This window comes from Podarcis gaigeae (genome assembly GCF_964106915.1).
Source record: "Podarcis gaigeae genome assembly, chromosome: 8".
NCBI classification, from domain to species: Eukaryota; Metazoa; Chordata; class Lepidosauria; order Squamata; family Lacertidae; genus Podarcis; species Podarcis gaigeae.
This window is the reverse complement of record NC_139684.1, coordinates 65,056,316-65,076,302: the sequence shown is the minus strand read 5'-3', so window position 1 is coordinate 65,076,302 and position 19,987 is coordinate 65,056,316. Positions and strand designations below refer to the sequence as shown.

The following is a 19,987-nucleotide window of genomic DNA, read 5'->3' as shown; positions in this document are numbered from 1 at the left end:
AAGAAAGCGCCCCCTGACCTTATTATGAGAGCTTTACTACACCAGTCTCCGTTTAGGTTTTCCACCTGGACACGGGATCCTTCGGTGGCCTCGTTTTATTTTTCGGGCTCCTGCTTCCTCCTCTTCCTCCTCCAATGAAGCATCTCCCTGGAAGCTGTGTCCTCTGACATTTCCCCCCTTCCTTCAAAGAAGCTACGGCGGCCGCCGCCTGCTAAGGCCAGCAGCTCCTCCTGGGTGCGTTTCATTTTATCTTTTTCGTTTGGAGTGGGAGAGATTCGGAGGCCCAATGGGGGCGAGGTTCCTGGGGGCTCCTTGCTCTTGCCGGGCTTTGCCCTTCCTGTTCTGCGCAGCGGCCCTCCTGGGGCTGCTGCCGGGCAGCACCAGCAGCGCGAACCCCGGGGTCACTCAGCAAGTTTACTCCCCGGAGCTGAAAGCGGCGGTCGAGAGCATCACCACTGCTCCGCCGGTGTCCCTAGACACCCACCCTGAGTCCAAGCACCCCAAGAACACTTCAGCTCCCGGAAAACACACGCACCAGAAGGCGTTTCCTGTCCTGGGCATCGACTACAAGCATGTAAGGATCCCCTTCGAGATTGCGCTATGGATCCTGCTCGCCTGCCTCATGAAACTGGGTATGTAATGTGTCTGGTTGGTTGGTGTGTGTTTGTGTATGATGATGGGTCTGCATTTTGTATTTTTTGCAGAACCGGTACTGCCAGGTGCAATGGTGGACCTACATTTTGGAGGCCTTGAAGCTTCAACTGTTATGAGGCCCCCAGCGACAGGGTCTGTTTACTTTCTTCAGTGCGGTTGTTTACAACATCTGTTCTGCTGACTCTCAAACTTTGGGATTGTTGAAATATATACAACAACAAATTAATCAATTCGAGTCACGCGTTTAATGCAATGTGGACTAAAGCCGTTTCTGGGATCCCTGTGGGAATCGTGGTCCCTGAAGCTTAAGCTTCATTAGTTTCATAGTAGATCTGCCCCTGGCCAGGTGATTTTAGATTTTCAGTTTAAGATCTTACTGGGTGGGTGGGTGTGGACTTCTCTTCCTAGGTGGCAACGTGTCTTGCTTCATTCACTGCAGAAGGTGGTAGGTCAGTCTCGCTGGGCTTGGGGATCCTCCTGCTCATTCTTCTGAGTGGGACCCATGACTTCTTCCCCCAAGGCTTGCCCTGATGGGTACCACTGATCTGAAGCATTGCAGGGCTGCATTTCCCTGAAGTTGCTACTCCCTTCATACTGTTGAGGCTGTCCTGAGACACTTATGTGACTTAACCAGAGGCCAGGCAGAATGCTTAGTTGTTTGTGGAGTGGTGTACTTCTCTTGTGATGCTCTTTATGTACATGACACATGATCACATGTGGTGCTTGCTTAGGAGCAAAGCGTCTGATACTCTGCAGGGTCACGTCTGCATACTAAAGAAGGGAAGTTCCCATGTTCTCCTTCAGGATAGAACTCCCTTGTGGTATGTGCTATGTATTATCTGGCCCATTGTAGTCACATGCAATATAAGCAGTGTTAGAAACTCATATATATAAGCTGGGCGCCAAATGGCTCCTTAAACCGGGGTTATAATCACCAAAACGGAATGGCTTGTTGCCATTTTGGGGCCAGACAGCTCAAATGTCATATTTTTCAATTTGACTTTTTGGTTCCTGAAATTTGTTCTGACTAAATTTGTTCTGACTGTGCAGATAAAATATTACAGAATTCTACAGGACGTGTTTTTAAATGTGTGAAAGCAAGCAAGATCCAAGGATCCCCCAGGCATGCACCTCCAGATGGTGGAGATGTCAGGTGCCTGGGCATATTCACTTAGTCTCTAGTGCAAAATGTACCTGGTACCTGGCAAATTTCAAATGCCAGGTACTGGGTTTTCAGGGAACAGCCATTCCAAAGGGTTTGAATGGTTAACTTTACTGTGGAAGGTCCGTAGCTCAGTGTTGGAACCTTCTGCGTTCAAAGCTCTAAGAGATCCCTTGGCATCTCCAGGTAGGGCTGGGAGGAACTCCCTGTCTGAAACTCTGTGGAGCTGCTGCCGGTCAGTGTAGATGTTTTTCGGCTAGATGGACCAATGATCTTATTTTGCATAAGGTAGCTTTCTTGTATTCCTATGTTGCATTGAAGACAGTAACAATGATTGTGTTCATGGTAGATCCAAGTCCCTGAAGACAATCTGTGGACAAAGGTGAAGTTGCTCAAATATTGGAAGTGGGTTTGTAGGCCATCTGGTCCACCCCCTCTGCTTGATGCTCGACAGTGCTCTTGGAAACTCCAGGCGAAAGAGATCATACACAAAGACAGCTTTCCGTTACGCCTTCCTTCTTTTTTCTTCTGAAGCCAAGGCTGACCTTCCTAGAGTCAGGGACTAACGTAGCATCCTAAATGGATGCAGCAAAGGATTTTTTCCACAATTGTGCAGCCCTGCTCCCATTTATAGAAGCAGTAGGGAGTATTTTTCTGCCTGAGGGCTACATTCTCTTCTGGGCAACTTTCTGGGGGCCTCATGCCAGTGACCATAAGGGCCAAACAGAGAGGTCTGGATCTTTGCATTTTGCCCCCTGGCCCAAGCCTCCCCATCCCGCATGTGTGGCCCAATTTACATGTAACACTTTGCTGCAGTTAATAGCTTTTCAGGGTCAAGAGGTTTGCTAGTGCACGCTGCCTGATCGCTCCTGCTTAGCTTGTTCCCTGGCATAAGCAGCAAGCCTCAAAGCCTCGTCTTATTATATGCAAACCAGGATCACGGTTTGTGTCTCCTGGCTGAACTGATCAGCAGGCCAAGGACAAATTATTGTGGTTTGTTCCCAGGTTCAGACCTAATGAGAAGCTAACACTCCATGGCTTGTTGCTCATGCTCACACCTTGGGAGGAGTGAAGTGGGAGTGATCATGCTGCTTGATCCCAATAAGCCATTAACTATGACTTATCTCTGCATGTGAAAGAGGCCTGTATCACAGGTTCTAAAGCTGCCTTCTGAATAGAGGTCACACCTCTATGCTTCATCCCAGACTGTAGCAGAGATTACCTCTGTTTCACTGAGGAAGTGAAAGGAAAAGGGATGGAGAGAGATGTGCTTGCTTTCATGATCTGTTCCTTTGTGCTATTATCTGCCCCCTTGTTAATGTTAAAAACTTGCATGAAGAACTAGAGTCATGGAGTTGCATGTTTGCCTCTTGGGAAATTGGGTACCAGTGACAGGACTGGCTCTCTTAACATAGCCTGGGATCTCATACAGCCGAATGCCTTGATTTAGGTTAGGCTGTTAGATGATAAAATGTAAGTACTGAAAAGGAGACAGGTGCTTTTGGCTGAGAGGTATGCAGTGCACAAAGTACCTGCAGGTGAAAAGTTGAGTAGTGATGATTGTGTTGCTTCCCCTGACCTAGCACATGAGAAGAGCCCCTTTGGATCAGGCCAGAGGCTCATCTGGTCCAGCATCCTGTTCTCACTCTGACCAGCTAGATGCATATAGGAAGCCTGCAAAACAGTGCTGATCATAACAAGTGCCCTTTCCTTTATGTAAAGAAGCCAAGCTTTATGCCAGCAGACAAGACAGTGCAAACCCTGCAACAAGATAAGAAGAGGATTTGTTCCAGACACTCTTAGGCCCCAGAGATGTGGCAAGGATCAAACCAACTTAGGAGAAGGGCTGCAAGGCTCCTTAAATGCAGCTCAGGGACAAGGCCAGGGATCTGAGTTCCAGGATCAGGACCTGCAAATGGAGACTGCATAGGGAAGCTGTCTACAGTTGGCCCTGCCTACCCATCAGTTTTAAACAGAAGCAGGGAAAGTCCAGCTAACTTGTGCACATTGCCTGCCCCACTGTGAACTCCTGGCCTGACGTGGGGAACTCCTGTCTCTTGGAAGGACCTGGGTCTGCTCCTGTCCCTTCCTCTTTCCTCCTCCCCTGAGAGCTCCATCTGTGATGTGCAGCTCTCTCCCCACTCATCTGGTGGAGAAGTGGCCTCTCTGGCATTGGATGGCCCTGTCTTCTCATCTTGAGCCAAGGAAGGAGGAGCCCTGTGTGGCTTTCAGAGGGAGAGTCTCAAAGTTGGGGGCTTGAGCAGGAGGGCTCTGATCCATGGCCTCTTCTTCCTTCCTCCTCTTCTGGACGGGCCAGGACATCTCCCTACTTGTGCTACCCAACAAGTAGGTGGCTTCCTTTGGGTATGCTGTTTCCTGCACATGACTTATGGAACATTTCCCCTGCAGTTTTTTCATTAATGCATATTGTCAGGCATCTCACTGACTTGGCAGGTAATGCACAAGGAAACGGAAGCACAATGCAGAAGCTTGTGGAGGACGGAAGGACGAGGTGGGAATGCTGGTCAAGCAAGTACCCATGTGCAAGCCTATGTGGATGTGGCCGGCCGCTTCCTGTGTTTTGTGGATGGTGTAATACTCAAGCTCTAAATGACTGGACTTTATGCTTACAGGAAGCAAAGACAGTGCAAGGAGAAAGCTGCCAGGAAGTCTGAATCTGCATGAAGATACATACGCTAGATGAGGAATGAGGAACCTGCTGACCTCCAGATGTTGCTGGACTTCAATTCCCATCAGCCTCAGACAGCATGCTCCATGCTCCAGGATGATGGGAGTTTTTGTTTTGCAACATCTGGAAACCATCAGGTTTCCCATCTTTGCTGTTTAAGAATTGTTTGTTACTTTTGAACTATTTGCTACACTTTCATACACTATTTTAATGGAAATAGGTTCTATTTAAGAATCTGTCTTCACTCTTCAGTCATAAAATTATTATTATTATTATATTTTAAATTTCTATACCACTCTTCATCCGAGGATCACAGGACGGTTTAGAATATATAAACACAAAAATACATAACATAGTAACAAACAAAACAATTTCCCCCTACACATTTTAAAAGGCCATAGATTGTTTAATTAGTCAAAGGTCTGGGAGAAGAAGGATGTTTCTTCCTGGTGCTTAAACGCAAGTATTCCATAGAAATTCATATTAAATTGGAATGCCACAAATGTGAAAAATGTGTCAGCAGAAGTTACATCATTGGGTGGAAATCCCAGCCTCATTTCCTAGAAGTCTTGAACGCTCCCTTCTCGCTGCGATATGATATGCTGTTATGCAGCTTAGAGTCCTGTAATATAATGAATGCACAAATCTCAAGGCATAAGAGAGGGCAATACAACCTGTGGCCCTCCAGATGTTGTTGGACTCCAACTCCCAACCGCTTTAGCCAGGGTGGCCAGTGGTTGGGGGTCATGGGAGTTGTAGTTTAGAAGCATCTGGGGGGCCACAGGCTCCTTTAAATGGCTCAGGATCACAATACCTCAAGGACTACCTCTTCTTTTTATGAACTGACCTGGACCTTGCAATTGTTACCTGAGGCCCTTCTTCATGTGCCTCCTCTGCAAGAGGTCTGGAGGGTGGCAACATGAGAACGGGCCTTTTCTGTGGTGGCTCCCAGTTTGTGAAAAGCTGTCCCAAGGGAAACTCACCTGGCACCTTCCTTACATATCTTTAGGTGTCAGGCTAAACCTTTTCTTTTTCATCGGACTTTGGGCTGATTAATTCTGTGTTCTTTTAAATGTGTTTGTGGGAGGGCAGTTATTGGTTTGTTTTGTTTTGTATTTTGTGTTCTCATTTTGTATTGTTATGTTGTGAACTGCCCTTTGACTTTTGGATGAAGGGCAGCATACAAATTTAATTAATGATAATGTTAATACTACTGATAACTGACAGTTTTCATCTTTATTTGCAAGCAGTTAAAAGCTAAAAGCGCCCTCTACTAAACAGCTAGCTTTGCAGAAACTCATCCTGCGTGCATGTTTCTACAGAGGGATTACAGGTCAGTATGACAAATGAGGATCCTTACTAAGGGAGACAGCCAAGTTTGCCTTCAGCAGGCCAGTGGCTTCAGGGCCGATGGGAATTTATTTATTTATTACACTGATATTTTGCCCTTCATACCAAAGGAGACCAGGACCACCCAATAGTTGTAGTGTAGAATATGTGCAGAGCACTAGGTGGGGCAGGGCTGGCAGAGTACATCTAGCCAGAAGACTAGTTCCTGCCCTCCCAGCCCCCACAGGACATCATCTTTCTTTTGCAATAGTATATTGTCCCCAGAATGTGTGTGTTTTTTTCATCCAGAGGCTTTTCCATGACTTTGGAAGCATCACCTCTGACTTCATGCAACCTTCTCTAATTCATGGAGTTGTTTTGATTCACGGTATCTCATCCATTGCCTTCCCTACCCCCTTTTCCTTACATGCATGTTTCAGAGAGTGAACCTTCAGGCAAGTCTCTGTTCCTTTCTGTTACTCTATGTTTCATATCAGCCTTCCCCAAGCTGGTGCCCTCCAGGTGCTGCTGGACTCTCTCAACTCACATCGGGCCCCAGCCAGTTCGGTCAGTAGTCAGGGCTGATGAGAATTGTACTCCTTAACATTTTCTAGAGGGCACCAGGTTGGGGAAGGCTGTTTTATACTGTAGGTGCTGAAAAAGAATAAAACAGCTGCCTTAAATTTTACAAAAAGTGCTTTAAGGGCCATTCATTTCATTTATATCTGGCTGTTCCTCTAAGGAGATCAAGGCTATGTACATGGCTCTTTCTCCCCTTTCCATTTCATCCTCACAGCAACCCTGAGAGGTAGGCCAGTCTCCCTCAACCAAACTTAACATCATTCAGTGAGAGCTCCATGACTGACCAGGGGCCTGAACTTGGTTCTCTCCAGTTAGCCTGACATGCTTTCCACTGTACCATAGTGGCTCTACGTGGCAGGTGCAGAACGTGGTCAGAAATATCTTATAATATGTTGCCTTTGTTCATACTGACGCAACTTAAGATACTTTAGGAGGGCACATCTGTACCTGACACCAGGCCTCTTTCCTTGGGGGAGTCCCTGTGCTGTTGAAGCCTGCCCTAGAGCAAGGATGGGGAATTTGTGGCCTTCCTAATTTTGGTTGAAAAAGCGCAAAGTTTGAATTCTCCCATCAGTGTATTAGTCTGGGTGGTTGGTTCATTTTAAAATATGGACTGGACCAAGTTCTTCTCCTTCCCTAATGCAGACACCTCTCTAATAGCTGCTTCTGTTCCAGCCAGTTTCCAGACATCTAATGTAAGGTCAGACCAACATGGGCAGGATAATTACCCGGGAGTGTTTTGCAACGTTAGCCCATAACACTCGATTGTAGTGTTGAGCCTAACAATTTAGTTCTGAAATCTGTGTGTCTCCCAGATAAGTGTGGCTTGCTTAAATTGGTTGCTGGGCTGATGCACCTCCACTTTTAATGATGTGGGAGAAGAAAGGGGGCTTGAGATACATTTTCCAGCACATCCACCTCTTTGTCTGATGATCTGGGTGTTTAATTGGCACCACTCCTGCATCTCATTGTAGTACCGAGACAGACAATTGCAGATGAGATGGAAATAACAGGATACTTGTCTGCCTCTGTGGTTCTGTCTTGTGCTGCTTGCCATGCACTTTTATCTGATTGTCTGCCCCACCTGTTGCTCTTGTAGGGGGCTCGTGTGTTAATGTACCAAGCAAACTTGTTTGCTTACATGATGAGGCATTGGTAAGGCAAGAATTATGCTCACTAAGCTTTCTTCTTTTTAAAAGCATGCTGCTGTCCCAAATCCTGAGGTTGTGTAATGATTCTTAAAATGAAAACCTGACGGTATGTGGGCATGCTTTAGAAAGCATGGCAGGGTAGCCAACACACTGTCCCTGGATGTTATTGGGCTACAACCCCCATCAGCCTCAGCCAGCCTAAACAAAATGCTCAGTGCTGTTGGGAGTTGTAGGCTGCCCCTGAAGTATGACAGCACTCTGTGTCCAAACTAGATGTGTTGTTCCAAAATGCATTCATTCCAATTGCTTTGCTCTGTAGCGACCTAAACGGTCTTCTAGGCTGCAGCTTTTCCTGCAGCCTCCTGCCAAAAGTGTTATAATAAAGGGATACAGTCTGTTCTGTACGATGACTTTTTTTGTTACCCTTCGTTCCTATTTAGCACTCTGATTATGTATTACCCCCAGGTGAAAAATGGATGTATTGTTAAATCATGGAAAAATTTGTACCTCTTTATTGGGGGAAAGTAATACACCGTCTCCAGCCATCGCTTGGCCTCTCATTAATTTATTTAGCTGACTGTCCTCTCTTTAAGACTAAAATTGCACCTGTGTTGCCATTAATGTAGAGAACTATTAACTATATGTTCTAAAACCAGTTACCTAGTGATCCTGGAACCTGGCTACATCCTGATCCAGACTAAAACTCCCCCCCCCCCCTTTTCAGTCTGCTCTCTGGCAACATTTGTGCAAATTCTGCATTACCTGAATATGGAGAAGTCTTTTTTATTTTAAACATAAAAAAATGAATGGAAAACCCCATTAGAAATACATGCTAAATACATGCCAATTTGGTGCCTGCGGATGTTGGTGCAACAGGGTCAAAGGGGCACAGCCCCACCTTCCTGCCATCTTACTTAAAACCAGTTAGCTTCCGCTTCCTTAGCCTCAGTGTAGAACTCTGCATGGAAGAGGATCAGAACAAAATTATAATTGGTTCTGATTCTGTCTGTCATTGGCTTTGACCCCACCTGCTGTTAGTCTCCCTGCCTTCCATCCCACCAGCCTCAGTGGGCACCAGTAGCCACTGCCTGGTGCCCTCCCATATGTTTTGGACTACAAATCCCATCACCCCTAGCACAACCTGTGACATCTGGCACACTACAATTTCTTCATCCCTGGTTGTGGGTTCCAGCTAAAATTGTGGTTGATCTTTAGTGAGCTAGGCCAAGCATCCTTCTTCTGGAGACAGATTTAATTATCACCGGGTTCTGGATCTGTGATGACAGTCGCAAGGCACAAGCCATCTGTTCCTTGACATTTTGTCAAGAGTCCAAGTATCAGGCACAAAGGATCTTGGGTGATGAATGTTCATGACTGGTGTTGGATCTTCTGTCAAGCGTCTTTATATTCTTCTGGCTGAGTGGGATACCCTCACCATCACCTTGTCAAAATATTTTGTTCCCTTTTAGTTGTGCTTTGCCTGCTCCCTATGTAAACCCTGGATCGTGCCCCAGAGATCTTTAGCAGTGCAGAAGGATTCCTGAGGAAAAAAATTGAATGTGGTAATAATTCTTTGGAGATGGCAAGCTGGAGAAGCGTGAATTTTTAAGGCTGGTGTGGCAACCCATTTCCAACCTGAGGGCTGCTTTTTCTTCTAGGTTTCCGGTAACAGGGCCACATGCCAGTGCTGTGAGTGCAGCAATAAGTCAAAGGGGGCAGAGCAACGGATGTAAATGTATGGAGAATGTAGTTTGCTGATGGTGCTGAGTGCTTTCCCCCTCACACACCTACAGTTCCCAGAGCAGTTTAGCAGTCAATCCTCCTTTGCAGGGAACACTTGAAATTGTAGATCTGTGAAACGAACAGCCATCTCCTAACAACTCTCAGCACCCTTAACGGACTACAGTTCCCATAATTCTTTGCAGCGGAAAGCCATGGCTGTTAAAACTGGTGTGACACTGCTTTAAATATATACTGGAGGTGGAGGCCTTGGCCTCGCACTCCCATCCCCAACCTTTGAAGTGAAGCTAGACTTTGGCTTGGCCAGGTTAGGGCTGCCAGGACCCTTCAAACCCAAATTCCTAGTCAATAGACTTTTTAAAAGGAAAGAAAGGCCCTGTCTACTAACAAGGATACTTTATACTTTTAGGTACTGACTTGTCTCAAAGGCCTTTGTTTGAGTGCATTTTCTTTTTCACCGTTCATGTGTGTGTTATGTTAATGTGCAATCTATTAAATGGCTGCTTTTGGTATTTAGCTGAGTTTCATGGCTTGCTCTGCCATGACTGCGCCTTAGGGGCATGGCCATGCTGGCTGGGGCTGATGGGAGTTGTAGTCCAAAACTTCTGGAAGGCCCCTGGCCGGTGAAGGCTGGCGTAGATGTCCTTAACATTTTACTACTGTAAGCTGTGAGGTGTCTTTAACATAATGCAGCCTCTGGGTACACTTTCTTCCACTCCTGACTTTCTCTTCCTCCACCCCCCTCTTCTAAGCTGTGTGTGATGTAAGATCAGCAGCTGATGCAGCTCTTCTTCTTAGCTGGGACTGCTGTAATGACTGAGTCATTGCAGAGGGTGCCTCCCCCCCCCCCCCGCCGGTTTTCTGTTTGCAACCCTTGGGTTTTGCAATCTGTCTAGGTCAGGACTGGCTGATTGGGTGGGTGTGCAGCCACCGGCTTCATTGACCTGGCTCTTAATTGCCACCTAACTCCAACCAGTGCTTTGGGGACAGGGTGGGGGAGAAAGTACCTCTATAATTTAGGCAAGCAAGGTTGGCTGCCAAACGATCTTGGCTTTAAGCCTTTTCGTATTAATTATGATGATTGAAAAAGTGAACTGCTTGCAGATTGTGTGCACTTGAACAGACTGTCTGACCGCTGGGTGATGGGTTGAGCCATGTGCTATCAAGGAGCTTATTAGATATACCTCACCCGCGACAAGCCTCACATGGGTCCGTTTACACAATGTGCTATTTTTGTAATGTGGGATGGTTGCGTTGCAGAAATGTCATCTGCTCTGTTGGGCGGCTTCCTGCAATGATATCCCGGCTTTTCTACTGCAACGTTTGCTCTCTTGAGATACACGCTCAACACAATTGAACCCCGGAGTAACGTTCACCCTGGAAGTAAACCTTCATCTTTTAACTCCCCAAATACTCTTGGTCATCTTACCTTTCTTAACCAATGAACACCGTTGATTTTTGTTTCCAGCCCTCTTAGTGTTTTTTGCTGCTGCTTCTCCTGAATTTTCTTAACAACCGTGGCTCAGTATAACAGATATTTCCACTAGGCATGTAAATTACCCCTCGCCTCTGGGGAGCTAGAATTTCCTTCCAAGTGACCAGGGAGGGGGAGTTCCTATAATCTGGAAGAGTAGTTCAGCTTTTCATTGCTTCCTCCCTCCCACTTTCAGACCTCTGGTGTATAAAAAATGGGTAGTGTAGGTGTGTGTTGGGAGGCAGGATAGTGTAAATGCATGTGAGCTAGTAACACTTTTGTGTGGGGGAACTAATATGCAAAGGTAACCAGATAATGTCCTCCGCGGATTGGATCCAGTGGGTGTTCTGCTGCACATGGAATGGCTGTTTTGCACCTCATAGCAGAGCGTTGTGCAAGAAAATGGAAGTAAATTCAAAGATGAGAATCTGCCGGTACAACCTCTTGCACAGTTAATGTTGTTAACTGCTATTTTATGATGATGAAAATAATGTAAAAATCACTCATATGCACAACTTCAGGTCCTTCAGTTTTCCAGTTTTACACAAGGAGAGTAAGCCTGCAACTTGCATGCATTTAACTTGTGCACATTCAGCTTTGCTGAAATAAAAAAGGGGCCAGAGTTCTTGTGAAAATGACTTGGGCAAGGTCCACCTGCCATTGAACCAAATGTGTTTTGACCGTACATGTTTCTAGCTTTAGGTGTGATCCCTGGAACAAAACCGCTGTTTAAGTCATGGGTTTACTGTACAGTGGTACCTCGGGTTAAATACTTAATTCGTTCTGGAGGTCCGTTCTTAACCTGAAACTGTTCTTAACCTGAAGCCCCACTTTAGCTAATGGGGCCTCCCACTGCTGCCGCACCGCCAGAGCACAATTTCTGTTCTTATCCTGAAGCAAAGTTCTTAATCTGAAGCACTATTTCTGGGTTAGTGGGGTCTGTAACCTGAAGCGTATGTAACCCGAGGTACCACTGTATAGCAAAGGCATAGAGGAGTGGGACAGAGTGCATTGGGTCACCTCATATAATGGAAGGATCCCTCCATTTTTGTTGATGCTTAAAAATTGTTGTCAGTGGTTCCCCCCCTAGAGTCGCAAGACTTTAAGTCCAAAGCACTGAGAGCTAAATTTCATAACAGTTAACCTCAGCATACAACTGATACACTCCTTTCCCAGCAATTTTTAAATTAAAATTTTCCTATATACCCTCTAAAATCTCTGAAATGAGTTTTGTTTGTTCTTTGCTTTTAATCTTGTGAACTGCCCTGAGATCTTTGAATGAAGGACGGAACACAAATTTAATATAAATAAATAAATAATAAAGATGTTGGACCCAAAATATGTTAGTTGCTCAGGCAAAACTATGTATTAAATGGAGTTCTGTGCAAGTTCCCCCTGACTTAAAGAAATAAAAAACCAAAAGCAACAACTCAAGACTTCATTGGAAGCAGAGGAAAGGTGACTGTGGAAGGGAGTTTTAGTTGTGCCCTTGCAGAATTTTCCTTTCAAAATTGCCCCGACCTTAAGGTGGCTCCAGGTATGTCCCTACTCTCAGGAGCAGAGGAAAGGAATAGCTTTTGGGAGGTGATTTTGAGAGGGAAAATGACCAGGTTCTAAGTGCCCCCCTTCAACTCTCTCCCCCTGCTTCTGATTTTACACCCATAAGTAACTGCTTTCTGCTTTAAAAACAAAACACTGAACTTTCCATGAGATTTTTTTTTAAAAAGCAATATTTACCTGCCCAGAACATGTAGTTTGGCTCTTGATGCCCAGATCAAGCATTTCTGCATTCCATATGAGCGTGAGATGAAGGCTAACTTTCGGTTTAAGGACATACAGCACTGACAAAATAGTAGGTTGTATCCAGTGTCGTACTAAGTCCTTTGTTCTGACAGTGCAAGGCTTCAGGCTTTTCCAACAGGACTCCTCCCTCTTTCCCCTGTGCCCTCCCTAAAACTGTTCCCCCACCAGCCTTCCAGAGCAGATGTGGAGAGGCCGTGTGCAAGGAAAGGAGCAGGGAGTTGCCTTGCGCAATATAAATCCTTGCGTTGATGGAACATGTTAGTTGGGTGATGCCCCAGTACTATCAAAGTAACCAGAGACACTCTTTCCTTGGCATACACATGCAAAATAAACGATAGCATCAGAGTCTTGGGGGCATGCAGTGATTCCCACACTGCTCTGGGTGTTGGCATTGTGTGTATGAATAGCATGACTGCTGGAATGACTGATCATGACGCTCTTTTCCACCAAATCACCACGCTTCTTTCTGGATGGTCTGATCGGGTTGGCGAACTGCTGGATCCACATGCACCTCTCCCATGTGGTGAACTACTCAAGCCTGTATGGTGACCATAACGGTGGCAGCCTTCTCATTGAAGTACCTTCAGCCCCTGGGCTGACTCCGGCTACCCAGACTGGCCATCGGCTCCTCTGCAGGATGGAGAATAAAGGGGCTTGTGTCTTGTTTGAGCAAGAAGGCCTTCCTGGATCCTTGGTTAATCTGAGGTCCCGCTCTCTCTGGGGTACCACCAGACAAAAAGCTCTATCTGCTCCAGCACCTGCTTTCAAACAGGCCGGTCACATACCCTTGGGGGAACCCACAAGCTTGGTGTGAAGGTGATGACTGTTTCTAGCCAGGACAAGTCCTGTAGAGTTGCATGCTGGATATATAGCAATGACTGGCTGTCAAAAATTTGCTTAATCCCCTTTCAAAGCCATCTGAGTAAGGGGCCATCTTGTGGCAGAGAGTTCCGTAAGTTAATAATGCTTGAGGTGTGTAGGGCTGGAGCACCGAATGAAATTTATATTTATAATAAAGCTTCCTTTCTTTGTGTGAAATCACATGTATTGATAGCATTTCAGTGTCTTAAAATGCAGGCATGCTTTTTCGCTCTGGAATAGAGAGAAGCTCACCCTAATAAAATACTGAGTGATGGAGCCGGAACCCATTTTTAGATCCTAATTACCGTCTCAAGTGTGGTAATATCTCATGGAGTGGCTTAATAATAATACTTTGTGTATGAGACTTAAGCAGCCTAACTGCACATGATTACACCCTTATGATATTTTGAAGGCTCTCAATATGCTGTGCTTCATGAATACCACGGACTGATTCTAAGTTGGGTATGCTTTAATAATTAGTATAACGGCTTGCTCAGATGTTCCTCTTGAGGTTAGGCAGTGCCGGAGTGAGAGAGAGTTTTGCCACACTGGAGGTTGATGTCAGTGATGTCACTTGTTCAAAGGCATTATTTTCTTTGCAAGCCAAAATTAAGTCAGAAAACCAAGAGGAGCTAATTAAGCTGCTTCATCCCTGTTTACACTAACCGTGGTTAGCTTTGCTCAGAATCTTAACAGTCAAACTGAGGGTCAAAAGGTGGTTTGCAAACCTTGCTCTTTTTGGGGGGTGGGCAAATGTTTAATTATTATTGAGCTTTTATAGATGCACAAAATACTGCTGTGCAATAGATAATAATACAAATGCACCCTCCTTACTGAATTATGAAAAAGACATACTCGATCATCCAGATTCCCCCTAAATCAGTATGAGAGCCAGGCAGGTGTCCCTGTGGGCAATGCAGACCCTGGCTAGAGTTAACCATGGTTAAAGTAGTCAGTTGTAGAGATGTAAAGCCATAACCGTGGCTGGCTATGAAAAGGGAATAGAGTGTGTAAGCCACCCTCTGGTGAATCTGCCACTCTAACCATGGTTGGGAGGTCAGGAATGCTACATCAATATGTTGTTGTTTAGTCGTTTAGTCGTGTCTAACTCTTCGTGACCCCATGGACCAGAGCACGCCAGGAACTCCTGTCTTCCACTGCCTCCCGCAGTTTGGTCCAACTCATGCTGGTAGCTTTGAGAACACTGTTCAACCATCTCGTCCTCTGTCGTCGCCTTCTCCTTGTGCCCTCCATCTTTCCCAACATCAGGGTCTTTTCCAGGGAGTCTTCTCTTCCCATGTGGTGGCCAAAGTATTGGAGCCTCAGCTTCAGGATCTGTCCTTCCAGTGAGCACTCAGGGCTGATTTCCTTAAGAATCGATATGTTTGATCTTCTTGCAGTCCATGGGACTGCAATATAATCCCCCACAAATCAAACTGTGCCTACTTTGAGTCTCCGCCTCAACCCACCCACCCCAAACGTCTCTGTTCCTCCAGCCATCAACAATGCTTGTCTCCTTATCTGGCTGTATTCCAAATGAAACATTATCATTCCAGCCCCACCTAGTTATGTGGGATGGTTTGAAGGTAGTAGCTACCAACGGTGATGCTGAGTTTAACAAAAAATAACAACAAGAAAACTTCTCCTTCTAGCTATTGCACAAGCATCCTTGATAGCTTCAGGTGTTCATTGATAGCTCAGGTGTTCATTGGCAGTAACCAGGTTATATAACAGACACTCATGTCTTCACTTGATTCAGGAGTGTCCCCATCGCAATATAATATGAGAATCCAGCATCGTCATATATTTTAGAGGCATCAACAGTTATTAAAAGAATGCAAATTGAATGTCTCAACGGGAAACCTTAAATTTATGGGCTGTGTCAAGACCTTGACACTAATGAATGAAGAATTGGAAAGAACAGAGAACATTATGTTGTTCAGTAAAAAAAACAACAGGTATTTGAAGAAATTGAACTGGAGAGATCAAGATGGATTGGCTTGCCCTGGATCCTGATTAATTTTTAGGAATATTATGTGAGAAGGTTTAGAAAATTATCTAGATAACCTCTGTTGACCTTTTCCAATGTATTTAGAGATATGAAAGCGAGAGCAGGAAGGGCCTTGAAACGACCCATCAACAGCTAGCGCAGGGGATCAGTTCCTGGGTATCATTCACTTGATCAAAGTCTTTCCTACTATGATGAGATGGATTATATTTCTATTCAAATGACAGCAATTGTTTCTATATTTTGCATCTACAAATTGACATATACAATTTTAATGCAAGGGAAGCTCCCCCCCCCCCTTTTGAGGGTGTGTAAGGGGGACGGGGGCATTCATAACTATCCTACTGTTATGAAAAGAAAATGATCCCAGGGCAAGGCCAAAGAGATAAAACCAAAGAGAATGTATGCCTCAATTCTTTCACTTTCTGGAACCTGATTTATTGGCAACCAGCTGGTTAAAGCTTACCACCACGGAAAACGTTTTGTGCATGTTTTCCTCATCTGACTTCTTCATGAATGGCTTGAATGCACCAAGGGAAGAAACTTCTTTAAAAAAGAAATGTAAATAGGAATGAATTGCAGGAGCCAGCCTTGTAAACACTTTTTATTCTTTTGATCCCCAAGGCTTAATTTGCCCAAATCAAAACTGTCAATTCCCATCAGGACCAAGCAGTGAGCAGATACATACTTAGCAAGGTGCCAGACCTTTGCATTGTAAATACTGTGGCTGGGAAAGAGATTTCTTCCCTCTCTTGTTTATTGTAGACAGAAGGCCCTTATAACATTGGCTCTAAATCCAAAAACAAAATGCAAAAGTGCAGCAAGATAACTCATATGTTTGCTATTGAACAAATTATAATGTTGAATAAGATAATGGGAATGGTTCCCTATAGTTAAAAAGGTAAAGGGACCCCAGACCACTAGGTCCAGTCGCAGACTCGCTTTATTGGCCGAGGGAGCTGGCATACAGCTTCCGGGTCATGTGGCCAGCATGACTAAGCCGCTTCTGGCGAACCAGGGCAGCACACGGAAATGCTGTTTACCTTCCCGTCGGAGCAGTACCTATTTATCTACTTGCACTTTGACGTGCTTTCGAACTGCTAGGTTGGCAGGAGCATGGACCGAGCAACGGGAGCTCACCCCGTCGCAGGGATTTGAACCGCTGACCTTCTAATTGGCAAGCCCTAGGCTCTGTGGTTTAACCCACAGCGTCACCCGCATCCCTTCCCTATAGTTGGTGGCTTTAAAAAATAAAATTCTGTGCAACAAGTTAAATTTTCCAGGGTAAATTTGCAAAATAATGTATTTTGCAAAGGGGAAGGACTAAAAAGGTAAAGGACCCCTGACAGTTAAGTCCAGTCGCGAATGACTCTGGGGTTGTGGCGCTCATCTCGCTTTACTGTCTTAGGGAGCCTACGTTTGTCCGCAGATAGTTTTTCCGAGTCACGTGGCCAGCATGGCGAAATCAGAGCAGTGCACAGAAACGCCGCTTACCTTCCCACCAGAGCGGTACCTATCTATCAATTTGCACTTTTTTTGGCGTGCTTTCGAACTGCTAGGTTGGCAGAAGCTGGGACTGAGCAACAGGAGGTCACCCCGTCAAAGTGATTTGAACCACCGACCTTCCGATCAGCAAGTCCTAGGCTCAGTGGTTCAGACCACAGCGCCACCCGTGTCCCATGGGAAGGACTAGACCATGTGAAAAATGAACATAATATTTTCAGCTTTGTATTCTGGTTATAAAAAAGCGCACCTAGGCATTCTGTTGTTGCACCCATAACCTAGGTTTAAGGTGCTACAGTATTTAGCTCCTAGGTTTCATATCTCAGTTTCTAACACTGCGTACACATGTGTCCAAGCAGTGAGCATCTGAATTGTGTGGAAACTGCCTGGCAGAAGGGCTGTTTGTGAAACCTGAACTCGCTACTAAACCTTACTATGGATAAAAGAGAGGTTGCAGGTTTAGTATATCAGTTATATTTATCAGATTTTATACCACCTTTCAATATATGATTATGGGTAGCCTAAAAAAAGTTTTTAAAATATAGTAAAAATGCAATAAGCGAGAAGCAAAATGATAAAAACATGATAAAAATGATTATAACAAAAGATGCCACACTGAATAATTCTACATCCTTTCTTGGGGGCTAAGCTAAGTGCTCTTTTATATCAGAGTCATCATCCAATTTATCAGCAATATTTAAATAATGTCAAGATGATTGATTTGCCCTTCAGTGAAACAGGAAGGCTTTATCTATCTACTCAGTGGCTTGGATGTACAGTAATAGATAGCGAAGCCTTCCCCCCACCCGACTGCTCTGCTATAAGCTGTTTATCTTGTGCTACCTTGTCAAATCTCTGCTTCTTCATAACACACGTGTACCAGCATCTTTGCAGAGATGTTTAGCCGAAGAGAGACACCAAATGAAGTTCTCCAACAAGCATTTTGTGAGCCTTTTTGTCTAAGCAACTGAATGACTGCTGGGTTGGCCCACAGATGCTTGATACCAAACCATATCATTGCACCAAGCCATAAGGACTACAAACTTCTTAATAGTTTCCATGTGCAAACAGGGAACCAGCTTCAGTAGCATCAGTCTCCCTTTCAGAGTGAATTTCTCCATTTTACTCCCTGGCATTTAGATAGAGGTTTTGCATTTGATGCTCTGGTAACACGCAAACATGCTTCTCAGACACTGTCTTTGAGCCCTGTATTTATTTATTTAGTGACATTTAATATTTGGGTCAACTCCCAGGTTGGCTCAGAAATTAACAATAAAACAATATGCAACCATGGACAACACAGTAACTGAAAGCAGCAAGCCTCAGCCAGCATGGCCAGTGGTGGGAACAAAAATGGCCATTTATCCTTAGCTGAAACCCCTAGGTCAGGGTTGGCTAACCTATGGTCCTCCAGATGTTGGACCAATTCCCATCATCCTTGGCCATTGGCCATGCTTGCTGGGGCTGATGGGAGTTGCAGTTCAACAACATCTCAAGGGTCAGAGGCTCCCTGCCCCTGTCTTAATCCTTTAGCTGTTATGTGTTGCCAATAAGAAAATATTGGATTGGAGCCTATGACCCGTATGTTGCTGGCTGTAATTTTAGAGCTACCATAAATCTTGAGTGAATCGGCTTTTACATGTTAAAATGATAAACCATAGTTCCAGGGCGGTTTACAAAAATCACTTAGAATAAAAATCAAGTTTTCAACTGTCTTCGAAGTCATGAGAAGTAATAATATAATCTTGCTTGGTTTCCAGGTTAGTTATGGTCCTGTTTTCCAAGATGCAATGTTTTCCTCTCCTTGTGGCTTTAATGGATATTCATATTTAATGGTTTATAAAGCTTTCGTAATCCCCAGTGGGAAGAGCTGTTCCATGCTATTATAGCTGGTGTTACGTGGCGGGTGGTGACAGGTTGGCCGATGTGAGGAGAGCATCTGCTGCTACGGTTTCTTCTCTGATGCAGATGTCAAAGTAAATGCAATGCATGTGAGCTACTTAAGTTGTGAATACGTGTGTGCATGTGCACAGACATGAACATGCTTTGCATGCAGAACGTCCAGGAAGAGCACAGGGACCTCTGGCAGCAACTTCGTACAGGGCAGATTCTTTTGTCACATTCTTTAAAGCATCTTTTAACTCATGAGCCGGCTGCAAAAGGCTCCCAGGATGGCTTACAACAAGACAGCCCCTGCCTTCAGGCTTACAGCCCAAATGACATGTCACAGAAGGAAAAGTGAGTGGGAGGGAGGAGGGAAAAAACAAACTCGGCTGCTAATTTATATAAAGTTCTTAGAAGTTGTCTTCTAGCAGGGAAGAGCAAAGCAAGTTCCCTGCATCTGCCAGTGGATGGGGCCAGATTATTCTCCACCCATACCATACCCTGGGGTGCAGATAGAGCTTCATCCCCATGGCCCTTGATCCCAGAGCTGATGGCGGAGGCCCTTCAGGTATGCAGTCCTAGGGCAACTCTAGCCCAGAATTCTCTGCTTCAACTGGCAGCATCTCTCCACAGTTTCTCTTTTCTCTCACAACACTGGATGCTTACCTTCCCTGCGTTCTGAGCAGCAGGAGAAAAGGTGCTAACAGCTTCTGTCTGTGTGTAAGCATGATGGTGGCCGATGCAGGTTCCTTTTCCCCAATTGATTGGGGTGGAGGGCGTATGTGTGAGGGATGCCCATACCCTTTTGTGGTCTTGCCCTCTATTTTGGTCTTTTTGATGTGGCTGCCATGGTGTGCCATGCCACACACTGCGCACAGCAGCCATTTTGTGACTGGTGCCCCACATCAGAATCCCAAATGTACCCACTGGCCCAAAAAGGTTGGCAAGAAGGTGTTGTACTGGAGCATGCTGGGATAAGATGGAGTCGGTTGCGTTCCATAAATCCTTTCTACAGAAAAGGTGAAGGAGGAGGGAGATACTCCCCTCATTGTGCCAGTAATTTATATGCTATTCTCTGGCAACCCACAAGGAACAGCTCAGGAAATGACTTTGCCAGTTATTCCCATGTCACCCAGTAGGCTGAGAT

At 45.2% G+C, this 19,987-nt stretch overlaps 1 protein-coding gene across 1 annotated transcript in view; it reads left to right on the top strand.

Annotated features, from left to right (window-relative positions):
• Positions 1–286: 286 nt before the first annotated feature.
• The window catches only part of SLC9A1 (solute carrier family 9 member A1), a gene marked incomplete at its 5' end in the record, with an annotated part of 67,104 nt that continues 47,403 nt past the window's right edge, over positions 287–19,987 (top strand). Inside the window, one exon of the mRNA XM_083750708.1 lies at positions 287–632. Within this exon, the coding sequence (XP_083606834.1) occupies positions 287–632 (346 nt within the window). The remainder of the gene's footprint in view (positions 633–19,987) is intronic.